The sequence below is a fragment of the Nyctibius grandis genome, chromosome 24 (assembly GCF_013368605.1).
Source record: "Nyctibius grandis isolate bNycGra1 chromosome 24, bNycGra1.pri, whole genome shotgun sequence".
Classification (NCBI taxonomy): domain Eukaryota; kingdom Metazoa; phylum Chordata; class Aves; order Nyctibiiformes; family Nyctibiidae; genus Nyctibius; species Nyctibius grandis.
In genome coordinates this window covers 2,416,978-2,432,727 of record NC_090681.1, presented here as the reverse complement: position 1 = coordinate 2,432,727, position 15,750 = coordinate 2,416,978, and the positions used below count along the sequence as shown (strand labels likewise).

The 15,750-nt window shown below is 54.1% G+C and overlaps 1 protein-coding gene across 1 annotated transcript; it reads left to right on the top strand.

Moving 5' to 3' along the window:
* The first annotated feature begins 1,254 nt into the window (after positions 1 to 1,254).
* On the top strand, positions 1,255 to 14,473 carry FNDC5 (fibronectin type III domain containing 5). The gene is made up of 6 exons (XM_068417766.1): positions 1,255 to 1,333; positions 8,209 to 8,324; positions 8,629 to 8,827; positions 10,260 to 10,352; positions 13,406 to 13,539; positions 14,136 to 14,473. Exons 1-6 carry the CDS (start codon positions 1,255 to 1,257, stop codon positions 14,175 to 14,177), a joined length of 663 nt encoding a protein of 220 aa, XP_068273867.1. The 3' UTR covers positions 14,178 to 14,473.
* The last annotated feature ends 1,277 nt before the right edge of the window (positions 14,474 to 15,750 follow it).

Here is a 15,750-nt window from a genome sequence, read left to right as displayed (position 1 = left end):
GGTGCCTGTTGGTCCTGCAGGAAGGGGCTTTGGCTCACGGAGAGACCTTGGGAGCTCTGCAGGCTCTCCTCTATGCGAGGGGACTCCTCATGTGGGGCATCTCTCACTGTGATCCACAAGCACGACCACAGTCTGTGCATGGCCAGAGGGTCTGCAGCACTGCAGAAGGATGGGAAAGGGAAGGTGGCAAAGGCTGCCAGCGCCGAGCCCCTCACACCCCATTCCTGTCCTGCTTCATCTGGCGCAGCTCTGTTGGCACTGATGGTGCAGAGCAGAGAGAAACCACCAGTCTGTACAGCAAACCACAGGGACCAGGCTCAGCGTGACCGAGAGGACCACACTGATGCTCCCGGGAGGCCCCAGGGTGCTCCCAGCCAGACCCATCCCTGCGTGCCAGGACCTCCCTGCCTGCCAGCACCCTGCGGCCACCGCAGCTGGCGGGGCTACCCCGGGCCACCACAGCTGGACCCTCGCAGGGCCAGGACACCTCACGGCTGGTGGGGCGCAGCGGAGGGGTCAGCAGAGGCCACGGTGACTGAAGCAGGGTCCCCACATGCAGCAACATGCAGCTTGGCAACCAGTCGCTGCGCTGGGGAAACGGCTTCTGGCCCCTTCAACCGGTTACCATCAAGCGGAGCTGCCGGCTTAATTAACCCGGAGGCACGGCTAATTCCAGAGGCTCATCTCATCTTCATTACCTCGGAAATTAGAGCCCGGTGACGGTGAAACTGTAAAATGTCACGGCTGCTGTGCCCGGGGGCTCGCCTCGGGGCGGGAGCCCATCTCCTCCCCCGGTGGGGGCTCGGAGCGAGTAGCCCCCGGGAGGGCCGGGCCGGGGGCGTGCCGGGAGGGGCGGCACGGGGAAACTGAGGCAGGCGGCGGGGGGGGCCGAGCCACCCCCGTCCCACCGCCCCCGGGGCCGGGGGAGGGACCGGAGCGGGGCTGCCCGGCGCTGCAGCGGGCGGAGCCGGGGCTCGGCGGGGCCGCGCCTGCCCCCGCCTCCCGGCCGAGCCCAGCCGTACCGTACCGAGCCGAACCGAGCCGTGCCGGGCGGTGCTGAGCCCAACCGAGCCGTGCCGAGCCCCGCCGCACCGGGCGGCCCCGGCGGTACCGGGCGGCCCCGGCGGTACCGGGCCCCGGCGCTCTCCGCGGTGCTGAACGGCGCCGCCGCGCCCGCAGGACGCGCCGCCGGCGGGGCCCGGCCCGGCCCGGCCCGGAGCGGCTCGGCCCGGCGCGGCGCGGCGGCCGCGGGGGATGGAGCCCTTCCTAGGCTGCACCGGCGCCGCGCTCCTGCTCTGCTTCAGCTACGCCGGTCTGCGCCCGGTGGAGGCAGGTAAAGGCCGCCGGGCCCCCGGGAGGGGCTGCCCCGGGTTGGGGAGGGGGGGGTTCGGCGGGGGGAGTCCCCCGGTGCGCACGGGTGGGAGCGGCGGGGCTGCGCCGAGGGGACAGAGTTTGGGGGCATCACCGGCCAGGACTGACCTGTCATCGGGTTGGGAATTGACGGGTGCTTTCGGGCACGCAGCCGTCTCGGGAGCGCCGAGCTCTCGCCCCCGCGGTGTCCCCGCGTGGGTGCTTACAGCCTGTCCCCGGGGAAGGCGGCTCGGAGAAATGTGGTGTGAAACAGGGGCTCGGGGAGAGCAAACGGAGACCCTCGCCCAGCGCCGGGCACGGGGAGGCAAAGGGTCTCCTGCCCCCGAGCAGCAGCACCCGCTTGTGTCCTGGGGCTGAACTAGAGCAGAGGAGGCAAAACTGGATCTGCTCTGCCAACGCCGCGGCGCGTCAGCCTTGGCAATCCCCTCCCCGACGCCTGCTCGCCCCAGGCTGTCCGGGGCCCAGCCAGGCCCTGCCAGGAGCCACCCCTCCGTGGGGCACAGCGTGTCCCGGCCACATCAAACCAGGCCCCTTCGAGCCGAGCGGCTTCTCGGAAGCGGGGGATCTTTCGGGAAGGCAAAGGTCCCCACGAGCCAGCTCTAATTTTGGAGCATCTAGGACGTGCTCAGGTCCACCCTCCTCCCCTGCATCAGCTGGGCTCAGCCTTCACCCGAGCACCCCGCACGTGGGTGCCACGTCCCGGCAGGTGCTGGTGGGTGCTCCCCAGCCCACGCCAGACGCCCTCCCCAGCTCCGGCGGGCTGTAGGGCTGTCTCCCTCGCTGGCTGCAAGATGTTGGTGGAACAGCTGCTTTGATTTGCAAAATGCTGATTGCCAGAATATCTCGCATTCCAGGAGGCTGGGGGTGACTGTTAGGGATGCAGAGCTCCGGGGAGGGGAAATTCCTGCGCCCGAGCCAGCCCCGGGAGTTGCTGGAGTTAATTCGCCCCTGTCCTGCCTGCGCCAGGGCTGCAGCAACCCCCCGAATGCCTTCGGCTCTGACGCACGCGTCCTTGGCCAGACATCGGCACTCTGAAGTTGCCTTTTCACGACTGACAGACCCCGGGGAGATTAATGCAGCGTTCCCAAAAGGAGAGGGAGCGATGGGGAAAACACCGCGGCACGACGGAGGCGGCTGCAATTGTAACAGCCCTCCCGATTTTCTGCAAACTAGGCCACTTCCCCTGCTCTTCCTTATCCTTGAATCACCTCAGCCAGCGCCTGAGAGTAAACATGGAGTTGTGTCGCTGCCCATAACCACCTTCTGCTCCTGTCTTACAGGCAGCGTGAGGTGCCCGTGCCACATTAGGGGCCGGGCAGCTCTGTAAACACCGATAGCCGCCCTGTCTCATGGCTACGGCGTGCGGTGGGGAGGCAGGAGACGCGGTTCTGGGCTGTGACGACGCTGCGTGACCTTGGTGCCGTGCCAGGCAGCCCCGCTGCCTCCTCTTCCTCCCACCTCCTTCCCCACGGGCTGTGGTGTGCTCTCCCCGCGCCCCGGCGAGGCAGCGAACTTGTGCTGTCCCTGTTTTCCAGAGAGGGAAAAGAGGAATGAGGGTACGGAGTGATTTTGCCAAGGTCACACAGAGGCAGCAGCAGCATCACCACCAGCTCTGTGTCCCCACTCCTACCCGGCGATGTGGCCACGAGGCCACCAAGGTGGGCAAGCCAAGAGTCACTGGAGAAGCCCACGGAGAAGAAACCATCCCCAGCAGGGATGGAGGCTTGGTGGTCTCAGAGAGTCGGAGGTTTGGCAGGACAGGACATTCGCCAAAGTAACAATCCCCTTTCCTCCTGCCCTAAGGAACTCCTGATAGCCGGGCTGGACACAGCGAGCGTCTCCGTGCTCCCTGGAAGGGCTCCGTCCTCCCTGACGGCGCTTCCACCCGCACGTTTGGGCACCCACTCACTGACAGGGCTGCGGGGCATCAGAGGGTGCTGGCCTGTTAATATCCCATCCATACAGGGGAGCGGGCGGTCAGTAGGAAAGAATTGCTTCTTTCCCAGCCTGGAGAACCACCGGAGGGTCTTTCTGCTCTTTGAAATTGTTTGAGCTGAGCAAATAACCCCACATCCCATGCAGCCGGGAGTGGGATGGCAGCGGTGGGCCCCGCTCCCTCCCACTCCCCCGCAGGCTCCCTTCATTAGAGCGCTCGGGGAAGCTCAGCGTCACGCCAGCCCTTCCTACACACCCCATAAAGCTGACAGGCAATCACAGCCACCGAAGGGAGCCGTGCTGGGGAGCAAAGGCAGGCTCAGAGCAGCAGCAAAAGCAGGTCTCTTTGTACCCACGCTCAGGGAGCGGGCAGCAGTGCTCACGGAGAGCATCACACGGGACGTTACGGGATGCTCCTTCCCCTTGCAGGTCGTGTCCTTCCATCTTCTGCGTCCACAGGGAAGGTTGTGGTGCAGGAACAAAGAGCTACTGGGATTTAAGGCTGATGTTCATTGCTTCCCGCAGGAAAGGGCAGGCAGCTTGCAGGTGGAACGAGCCACTTCAGAGCCTCGGCAGGCACTCTGCTCGCTGGGCCATGTCCTAGGGGCTCTGAAGCAGCTGAGCCTTTCACAGCAGGAAAGGAGCTGCTTGTGGGAGAGGAGCTGACTGAATAGGAAAATGCCATGACTACTGCGTAGCCTTGCCCGTGGAGGAAGCAACTGCACGTCACTCCAGGCACTTCCGAGTGGCTGGAGTTTCTGGGACAGTTGAATTCAGAAGGAGCAGATTTTGGGGGAGGCTGGGCCCTTGGCTGTGGAGATAAATCCAGGAACAGGCTCTAATTCCAAACCTACAGCCTGACCACAGGGTCGGGCTGGCAGAGGGGACGTCCCAGGGCGTGGTATTTCCAGATTCTTCCTTTCACTCTAAGCAATCATTCCTCCAGCAGCAGCAAGCTGGCTTCCCCCCCCCAGCCCCATCGCAAGAGCTCAGGGCAGAAGGTGCAAATGGAGAGTGGCTTCAAAAGAGACACAACAGTGAGGAGAGGGAGCACGGCAAAGGAGACAGGAGCTCTGAGCATCTCCCCGTGATGTCTGCATGGCCGAGGTACCTCCCTGATCCTAGAGGTGCCTGGCACGACATCCTGGTGTCTTGGACACCCCCTTTGCTCACCCCACCACCCTCGATCAGCAGCCCCACCTTCACAGGTGACAGCAGTAGTGGGATGGAGACAAACCTTCCCCCCTCTCTTTCTCCCTCCCCATCCCACCCACGCTGCATCTCCGATGGTGGAGTCAACACAAGGGGCAGGTGGGTGGTTTCCTCTTCCTTGTGAAAAGCCAGGGAGCAATCAGCCCAAAGCTGTAAAGTGTGGGTTTACTTTTTTCTCTTTCTCAAATAAAATTCCATTAATAATCAGCAAAGCGTTTAATGAGAGGCTAGAAGGAGTTCTCAGCATTAAGAGGGGATTAAGGGTAATCTTCACTGCTCCTGCCTCCTTGCTGTGCGGAGCTGGTTCTGACCTGCTCTTGCCAAAAGGGCCCCAGGTGGGTAGGAGGGAGGCAGGGCTGGGACACGCAGCCCTGGGGGATGCAGGACTGTGGCTCAACTGATGAAGGGTCCCTGTGGGAGAGAAACAAGACATGCTTTAAGCATGATCAGTTTTGAAGCAGCCATTCACATTTAAAAATCATCATGATTTCCTCTTAATTAATCGGGGCTCCCCCTTAAAGAGGGGCTGCAAGTTCTGCTGACAGGAAAACGAGAGCATCTTTTCCCCCGAGCACAGAGCTCTTGTTCAGGTTTGGCCAAGCAGACCCTCTGCCAGCTCGCAGCGTGTGCTGTGCTCTGGCAGGCGTCGGCGCTGGGACAAACCTGAACTGCTAAACCAGAAATCTTGTGCCATGTGGGTCCCTTACAGACCGGACAGGGGATGTGCTGGCCTCAGCCTCTCTGGATGCACAGCATGTGCCTTGCCATCCCACCTGCAGCGGGGAAGAAACAGCCCCTGGGGCCAGCCCACGCCCTGTGCCCGCTCCCAGCACACCAGCAGTCACGGAAGCAAAGTTTCCAGGAGTTGCACATGACTCTAGAAGGAGCCAAACACTTGGATTTGGCACCTCAAGGCCCTGCTAGAGATGCTGACCCCCTGCAGCCAGCTGGGAAACAGAAATTACATCTTCTCCGCCTGACCTCAGTCGAGCTGGCACTACAAAGAGCCGCAACTGGCCCAGGGAGCCAAAAGCAGTGTGGAATATCTTGGAACAGTGATTAGATTTTAGAAAGTCATGATCTCATCATGCATCTCCTGGGAGCGGGGAGAAAAGCATCCTCACAGATTAAAATTTTGGTTCCAAATTATTCACTCAGCTCTGGGAGCAGGAAACTCATTTCCCTGGCTTCATATTTCTCTCAGACGCTGTGCTTAATTCTCTTTTCATATCGCTTTTATACTGGTTTGACACCACTGATTTATGTGTAGCTACTCCTAACCTGTGGTAGTGAAAAGCACACTCAGATCTGCTGTTGTAGATTTTGCTGTATTATCTGCTGACTTCAACTCCCCCGTCTCTCTCTCAGGTATTACTACACAGGGGGTTTTCTAGAGTGCTCTTGACCGTCCCCACCAGCTGATTTCTCCCCTGCCCACACTCGAGTCCTGCTTTGCCGGCTCCGAGCACTGGGCTGCAGCTTTGCCAAGTGCTTCCCTTCTGCCTCACAGCCCTCCACCCTCTCTCACCAGTCCCCACAGAGGTGGTTTGCTTTGCTTCTCCAGCTCTGCCAGGTCTTCCCAACTCCCCCACGTTTTACATCATTAGGAAACTCAGACACTTTTTATGCTGTGCCTCCCTCAAGGTCATAAACTTCACAGGGGACTCGGGCACCAAGCGGGGTGTGCCGTACGTTCCCTTTTCCCAGCCTGAAGCTTTTTCCCCCGATACTCTGCTCTCCGCTCCTGTGGGGTTAATTCATCTCTTTTCAAAGGCCTCCTCAACATAAGCTGGGTAAATCAGTGGTAGCTCCTTAAAAAAAAATTCAGCTCCTAAAAATATCCAGGAAAGCCAACGACGCTGGGATTTAACTACAGCTGTACTCTGAGAGGGGCGAGGTGCCTGGCTGCAGCTGGAGACTGTTTTGTCTCCCATCTCTCAACTCCGTCATGTCCTCCGTATGTTCTAGCAAATTCACCAGGCATGACTCACAGACGCATTCCCATCTGCTGACTGCCCCTTCCTAAAATTAGACCCTACTCTTGTCGGCACACGGCGTCAGTCACGGGGGAAGGTGAGGAGCCGCAGACCCACGTCCCTTCCTTGTGTCACAGCAGGCAGCCAGAAGGGACCGGTGTTCAGGCTGAGGAGGATGATCCATCCCTCCTGCTCAGCTTCTCCTTGGCCCCGCTGCTGCAGCGCAGGGTGAGGATGACAGATGTTTCTGTTCTCTGAGAGCTGGCTGGAGACCACCGCCTCATTTCATGGAGGCCAGCCCCTGAGAGGTGAGAATGCTCTGGGTCAACACTGACTTGATCAACACTCCAGAGAGGAAGGACACCTTCTCCTCTGAACCCCTGGAGACCACGATTGCTTCCTGCTCCTCCTTCTGAAGTCCCAAATTCATGAGAACTTTGCCATGCACCTTTCAGCGACCTTTTTGCTCACTGAAGAACTCGCTAGAATCAGTCTGGGTCCCAACAGCCTGTCCAGACATCCTGCTCCTAAGGGTCTCACTGGTGGATTTGGGTCTCCCACCTGCCAGAAAGGGGAGCTCTGAAGGCTGGACTTGGGGTGTTGTTTGGGGAGGAGAGAAAGGAATAAGGTCATCGCTCTGCTAAGTGTAGATCAGCACTGACCTTCAGCTGGGGAATTTTGTGCTCCCGTTATTTTCTCTGTTCCCGGGGGAACATTCACCGGGAGTGAAGTCAGTTGTTAGGAGACACTGACACTACAGCTAGAATATTTTCAGCCACATTCAGGCGGCTGAGACCGACTATAAATCCAACAAGTGTTACTGGAGACGTGCACACATGCATCCTTCTTTTACTGCTGACCTCGGCCCCAGCCCCACAAGGGCAGCGTTGTGTAACGGTTACAAAGGAATAAAAGTAGTATTATTTTATAAGAGTCAACAAAAAGACTCCTCCTCACCCTGCTGACCTCCTGGGGGTAGTCGGAGTCCTAGCAGTCCTGTTAGCATTTACTGCCTGTGGGTTTGGGGCACAAGCTGGAGATTCTGAATCAAATTTGACCAGAGGAGAGGGAACAGGAGTCCAACCTGCTGCACTGAGCACCGGAAGGTCTGTGCCAAGCCTACGAGGTAAAACCTTCCCCCTAAGATGCCAAGAAGGGCTTTGCACCGTGCTGCTCCCTCCGGAAGATGCTCCTGGTGAGGGTGTGCAGGAGCCCAGCTGGTCCCTCAGAGCCCAGCTCACTGTGGCGAGGCTGGTGGCTCCGCAGATCCACCCTGCAGCTGGAAACTCAGCTGCGCTCTGGAGTTGGGAACAAACACTAAACATGGAGCCTCGGGCTACTGCTTTCATGGCCTGCCCTTTCCACACTACAATGGTCCATCGGTGCTGTGGCAGCATGTTCTGTCCTGGTAGCTGTAAGAGGATGGGGGCTGGATGGTCTCCAACCAGCTGAGAGACAGCCCATCAGCCGCAAAACACGTATAAAAAAATTTGCTGTCAAACTACCAGGGAAAAGCGAAAGAAACACTTCCATCCCAGAACCACACTGGTAATTGAGCCATGGAGTACCTGCAATTTCCAGGTCCCGTACCCAGAACCAGACACAGGCAGGACCCTCAACAAGGTCCTTTCCCACTCCCTTCCTTGCCCTTGCTCTCTCTCCTGCCCGCGGCTGCGCTTTGCCTCTGTAAAGGCTCTGCTCTCCCTCCTTGCAGACAGCCCGTCGGCTCCAGTAAATGTCACAGTCAAACACCTGAAAGCCAACTCAGCTGTCGTGACGTGGGATGTTCTGGAAGATGAAGTTGTCATTGGATTTGCAGTTTCCCAACAGGTACGGTGCCTGCGGTTACCCAGTTTCGATCATGTTCATCTTCACCCCAGGTCCCCTCAGTTTCCAAATTCTCTTGCTGCAGTTTAAGCCCATTCTTTCTCGTCCTGTCCCTCGTGGTCTGGGAGGGGACTTGGCTTCCCATCCTCTTTGCAGCAGCTCTTCATGTATTGGTAGCTGCAGAGAGGAAAGGATCTGATGGTCTCCACGTCCATGGTGGACAGGGCAGGAAGCAGTGGTCTTAGACGACAGCAGTGCACACAGGAGGCCTCTCCACCACTCTGTGCTCTCCTCTCTCGGCTTCCAGAAGAAGGACGTGCGGATGCTGCGCTTCATCCAGGAGGTGAACACCACCACCCGCTCCTGTGCCCTCTGGGACCTAGAGGAGGACACTGAGTACATTGTGCATGTCCAGTCCATCAGCATCCAAGGCCAGAGCCCTGCCAGTGAGCCAGTCCTCTTCAAGACCCCCAGGGAAGCTGAGAAACTAGCCTCTAAAAATAAAGGCAAGTGTGGGTGAGTTCCTATGTGGCCCCTGGGACCCCCAGGCAGCGTAGGGCTCTGCAGAGAGGAAAGCAGTGTCCTGTGCAAGGAGAATAGCTGGGTTAAACACACACAGGGCTCAGTGCCCTCTCACAGCCCCACGTGGACAAGCAGGATGCCCCGAGCAGACAAGGCTGATGGGTGTGCAAAGCAACAGGGAGATGCTGCCGAAGGCTGGCTGCTCATTTCTCCCGTTTCAGATGAGGTTCAACAGGCAAAGTGAGAAAGAGAAGGCTTCCAGCCTGGGAGCAGGGTGTCCAGCATCCTTGCAAGTGGAGAATGCCAGGGGAAGTTCCTGAGCAGCCTGTGAACTCATGTGGAATTAGATTCCTGGATGGCTCACAGAGCAGTCAGGGAGATTCGCTGAGCCTCCTGTGCTTGGATTCCAAGACAGCAGGGAAAAAAAATACCCAGAGACTCTCACTTTTCTTACATTTCAAATGTTTCTGCCAAATCACAGAAAGTTGAGGTTGGAAGGGACCTCTTGAGATCACCCTAGTCCAAACCCCTGCTCAAACAGGGTCAAGTAGAGCAGGTTGTCCAGATCATGTCCACTTGGGTTTTGAATATCTCCATGGAGGAAATCAGGCAATTCCACACTGGCAACTCCTTCTCTTGTTCCTCTTAAGCCAAACCAGATTGTTGAAGGTTTTCTATCAGCAAGAATCTCTGCTACAAAAAGGGCTAGGGAGCACAGGGGCTGGGTTCTAAAGGGTTACTGCCTGCCTACTGAGGACCCAGCCTGTTGCAGGGCTTGTGGCCATGGTTCCTAGGATGTTGTGGGTTCTTGACTCTTCCTGCTAAAATGATTTGGTGTCTGTAAATACTGAATTGCTGTTCATCTGAAAGCACTAAGAGGAGCACTGCTTCCCTCCCTGGAGGCCTGAACTGTAATCTTCTTAGTGCTTTGAAGACAAGGAGGTGCGTTACGCCCTGCAAAAAGGCTCTACCCATTCCTGAATCCCATGGCTCCACTGAAAAACATGCCAGGCTCCACACTCCTGAGCTGGGAGAGGAACTGCTGAAGCATGCAAGGCTTTGTGACAGGCGCAGACGGTGCTAACAGAGAGCAGAGACAGAGCAGAGTGAGTTACCACGGGGCCAGATAACACGTGGACTTACCCCACGGCAGCTCCTCTGTGGTAACTGCCTGGTGATCCCACCTCACGCTGCTCCCTCGCCCCGACTCCTGCACGCTGTCAGGGGCAGTTGCTACAGAGCAGCTGATGCTCTGCAAGTGCAAAGCACAGCTCGTGCTGCTGGTGTGAGGACTCTCTCCCCTGCTAGCTTTGACCCTGACGCACCCATGATTTGAGTCAAGGGCGCTGTTGAACGTGCCTAGCACAGCCCGAGCTGTGCAGTCAGGTTTCACGCTCTCTCTTTCCCCTTGTGCAGATGAGGTGACAATGAAGGAGATGGCGAAGCAAAACCAACAGCTGCGAGCGGGGGAAGTTCTCATCATTGTGGTGGTGTTGTTTATGTGGGCAGGTCAGTTCAATCTTTCTGTCAAAAGCATGTAACACCCCCAGGGCCCGCCGGCTGGCTTGGTTTGCATGTGTAACCGTGTCAGACCTGAGGAGAAACCCTTCCTCCCATAAGCAGTACCGCATATTCAGCTGTGAGGGCACCTCCGTTCCCTCTGCAGCATCACAGGTTGGGCAGTGCCAAAAGCAGGTGAATCAGTGGTCTGATGTGGTCCAGCAGGAAGCAGATAATGGACTTGATGAACCAATTGCCTAATTCACCATGGCTAATCCTGTAATCTCAATTTTTCCCGAACACACTGACGATAATGCCCTCAGCCAGCCAACAGGATGCCTCGAGCCCTTCAAGTGATACAGGTCCCTGTAATTATCTGGCTATTATATGACTCCAACTTTCCTACAAAACAGAAATTTAAGTGTCTTGCTCTCAACACCCACTATTATACATACACTAAAACCCACTTCAAAATCAATTAAAATAATGGAAGCATTGAAAGAACAAATGGCCCCAAACATCAAAACACCAATCAACCCAGATCCTCTCAACATCCACTATTAAAATACAAAGAGTAGTATTTAATAGGAAGAGGAGGGACATTGCAGAAACATATTAGGCAAAAGGAAGAAAAAGTCTACACAAGCTTGGGACGGTGGGAGGAGGAAGGTGACTAGCATTAGCTGAAAGCTGTCACCCAAAAGCGTGCTCTGGAGCCAAACCTTTGGCAAGTTTTTTAAAATTCCACCCTGGTCCTCCTTATACCTAGCAAATAGGGAGAGGAAAACGCCTCAGAGTCCTGCTCCATCAGCATGTCTGAAGTGGCTGCAGCCGGCCCTTCAGCTCCTTCAGTTTGGAAGTTACACGCATGAGTTAATAGGAAATAAAGTCTGCACGTTTGTTTTCTATGGAGAGCCCCAGCCTCCCCTGGCTGCAGTCAGCTGCTGCTCCTGCTGCAACGTAAAACATTAATGAAACAACGTTTGCTCCCTGCGGGTCACAGAGCACGTTGCCCAAGGGGGAATGGTTCGGGTGACCCAAGGAAATTGGCAGCCCAGGAGATTAGCACTATGGTAAATCTATGATCCATAAAACACAACCTTTTGCCACTCAGTATTTAGTCCTCTTGTCCCAGACAAACCACTTCTCTGCGCACAAAGCATGTAAACAGTTGCACAGAGATTTTGCCGTGGTCAGAAGAGAAACCCACCGCAGTAGCATGGAGTGGCTGATGACTTTGACAGCTCGTGGTTTCAGTGGTGGGCACAGCGTTATGACCTGCAAAGGTGGTGGTCTGGCATCGCTGCTGCTGTGAACTGTAACAATCCTGAACTGATAGGGGTAACACCAGTTTACTCCAACAGAGGATTTGGCCCATTTATACTAGATTCTGCTGAGGTGAGATACCTCCAGGGAGAGATGTGAAGAGGAAACCAGTCACTGATCTGAGATCTGTCACAAAAGAGGGGACGGAGGGATTGATTGTGTCCTACACAGTGCTGCAAGGTCTCTTACAAGTGAATCCAAGACACCCAGAATCAGATCCACATGTATCTTTTTTTTTTTCTCTGGAAAGTCCTGAGTTTATCATGTGTTATTTGCATTTCCAGAGACTAGACAGCAACTGTTGCTAAAGGTGATAACCGAATGAAAACATAAACTGAATGACAGGGTTTCCAAAGCCTCTAGTCCGTGATCTTTCAGCATTTATGTCAAGTTTTAGCTGTGCACATTCAAATTTAAATGCCCTGCCAGTAAAAACAATCATGAATAATTACACAAAGTGACTGAACAACTGATTCATCTCCCACTGTAGTATAATCTAAAACTCAGATCAGCGTCTGAACAAAGGATTTGCTAATACCACAATTTCCCTTGTAGACAGATGACTTACATTTGAAAAGGAAAGTGGCTGGGGGGAAAATCTCTCTACATCTAGTGGGTTATTTACAAAGTCTCAATATACAAAAACCTCTTTCCAGCTCTTAACCTGGCCTGGCCATAACCTGGATGTATGACGATGTTTTAGCAAACGCAAACTGGAACTGGTTTATGCCCAGGGCTCTGAACTGATACAAGACCTAAGCTCTTGTGCTGTCATTCCTTCTGGTATTGTTCACAGCACTTTGCTTCTCTGTGCCTCAGTTTTACCACCAGAAATCACAGAAAGCAGGACTGTGGCAGATGTTAACCTATTCTCCCAGGATCAGCCATTTGTTCACATACGCAAGAAAGAATTTGGACCATGTGTTTATCAGTAACACCTGGGGGCAGCTGCCACAACACCACCTCGCTTTATAAAGCAGTTTGTGATGATCTGGTGAAAGCTTTACATGTGTTTTGCTATGAGGGGAGCTGGAATATTTTTCAGTAAGGGAGAAGCAACATCTGCCTGCGTCTACTTAACCTCTGTGTTTGGAATCTATGGATAGAGAAGTTACTTGGTCAAAGCATCACATAAAAACTTCTGAGAAAGACATTTTCTGTCTTCTTACATGTCATGGCTGCCCCTGCTTTTCTCTTCATGTGCCTGCGTGTGTGGGAGGAAATTTCCACTGGCAGCTTTTGCTGCCGTCACTGTTGCATATTTGCAGATGTTGTCCTGCTGCTTGTATCGCACGCAGGCAGGTATGGTACCTGCCTCTCATCTGCCAGCTCCAGCTCCTTCTCTTCACCCCACAGGAGAAACATCAGAGGACACATTTTCACTCACCTGAAATTCCAGAAGCTCCTGTGTTTGCAAAGCAAAGATCCCATTTAACCACACGGGTAGTGGTGATCGCTGTCCAAATGTAGGGCTTAAAACATTTGTCCCATTTAATGACATAGAAGTTGGAATATAACTAATCTTCTGTCCTTCTGCCTAACTAGTTTAGCATGGAGTTAGGCATGGAGAAGGAAAGACTAGCTGTGTTAGAAAATGATCCTTAGGAGCAATCATGAATGCTGCCGAGATCTCCACCAGAAGGCACAAAGCCGGCTGGCCAGCACGGGATCTCTGATCTCTGCAGGCTCCGGGCGCTGAGCTCATTTGTGTGATCACTAATGCTTTTCCCTGTTAGGGGTGATCGCCCTGTTTTGCAGACAGTACGATATCATCAAAGACAACGAGCCAAATAACAGCAAGGAGAAAGTCAAGAGCGCCTCGGAGAACAGCACTCCCGAGCACCAGAGCGGAGGGCTCCTCCGCAGCAAGGTGAGGTGCTGCTGGCACGCGGTGGGGGCCGGGGCAGACAATCAACTTCCAGCAGGGCCTTGGCTAAATTACCCAAAAAGCAGCTTCTGTTAAACATCCTCCCTCCAGCAGGGATGCAGAAAGGAAACAGCCCTTCACATCCACGCATGCCAGTACCATGGCTTCATTAGCAGGCTGAGCCTCCCACACCTACCAGGGCACCAGCACTTCGCTCCCACCTCTGGATTAGCCTGCACGTCCATCAGTAAGGTATCCATAACGTAAACAGACTCAAGCCTACAATTTATACCAATTTATTTCAATTAATTTAACTTTCTTGTGTTTCTATTCACAACTTGCATGCTGGCACATCCCCACCACTTCAGATTTACTTATTATTTGAAATAGCCCACTAATTCCTGCTCATTCAGCAGCAGTGATGAACCATGCACCCCTAATGCCTCAACTCCGGCCCTTTTTCATTGTCCTGAGGGGATGGGAACAAGAACTTTTACAAAAACAAAAACTGACCAGCACACTGCACTGATCTCTGATGTGGGTTTTTTCCCTCTCTAGCAACTCCTATACATCCTTTCTTCTTTTCTCTCCTCTTCTAGTTTCCAAAAAACAAGCCCTCGGTGAACATCATTGAAGCGTGACAGCCTGCCGTCTGATAGATGGACTCCATTCCTCCCCCTCACTTTCTGCCTCGGAGCCGTGATGACTAGGGAGGTGAAATATTGTTGGAGAGATTTGTAAAGAGACCTAGTGATTGTCACTTGCTGGCATACACCTCCTTGTCTGTGTTCTGCAAAACATCTGGCCAGAAAGGAAAATCCTTCAAAAAACACTCTGAAACTCAAACAATTAAGATGGAAAAGCATCAGTGAGACAGCTGCTGCCAGTGGTCCTGTACCGGCCTCATGAATCACCTGGGCTGGAGCAACTTCTCACACACTCCTCTCCACTCACACTCCGTCTTCTGGAACAATTTTCCTGTCTTTGGAAAAGTACAAGGTTTTGTTGTATCTTTATTTTGTCTCACTGTCACTACATCTTGACAGTATTAACGTGAGCTCGAGCATCAGTCACTGTCACTCCTCTCCAAGCAAGACAGGAGGAAAGCTCATCGCAGACACGACTGGCAACCAGGTTTCGGCTGCTGTGTGCTCTCGGCTTGCTTTGTTCCATTGATGTGTGTTGTGTAACACGTCTTGCAGGTGGGGTTTTAAAAGAAAAAGGCATACCCCAGTTTCCATTCCCACTGCGAGAACTTCCCCAGTTGTTCTCCAGCTCGTTTGCAGCACGTCTCAGCCGTTGCTGTCCCTCCTGTCTCGCACTGGTGCTCTTCATCTCAGATAATCGAGGCACGCCGAACAGAGGCACAGACCAATAGGAGGGGACACCAGAAGCCGTTATTTTCTGTAATAACGATTTCAGATAATTTCAACCATTTTTTTCATGGTGTTTTCAGCTGGGCCTGAGTCCACCACCAGTGTGATAAAAGGTCCATAAAAATGTAGCCAGTCAGCAAAAAAAAAAAAAAGAAAAAAAAAGAAAAAAACTCCTGATACCGGTTGCTATGCAAGGTCTCCAGTGGCAATTGTTGAGAAAGGCTCTTGCCTAAGGGACCTTTTTCTGAGGGCTTAAGTTCTTAAATTGCTTCTTTTAGCAGGGTTCCTGCGGGAAGGTCTGGTTCTCCTTACGCGTCCTGTCTGCACTGTTTTTGTGACGGTGTAATGCCAGGTATCTGCTGGAGGCAGTCCTCCATAAAAAGGACAATGATGAATGGGAAAGGGGTTGGGGTTCTCCTCTCTCTGATTAAGTGCGTGATGCTTGTAAGCTGACAGGATCCCTGGGATTGCTGGTGCTCTGGAAGCTGGTAGATACAAGTCCATCACGTGGAAAAGATTTACTCTTTGTAGTGTGCCATGGGGTATCTGTATTTATTTAATAACTCCACAAGACCACTCCATATGCACTAGGGGATAAGGCAAGATCCTACTTGTTCCATCAAATACCAAGACAGGTTGGCCTGAGTAGGCTTTGAATCTCATTACAACAAACCTGCCATCAGATGAGCCTGGTTTAAAAATCCCTGCAAAGAAACAGGCTGGCAGTAACAGAGTTCAGCCATCTTTCCTCTTCCACTGTCACCAGCCTTTCCAAAATAGTTGATCTGGGAGGAAGGCACTAGGAAGTCTGCTTGCAGATGTGTTGGTGAGCAAGCAA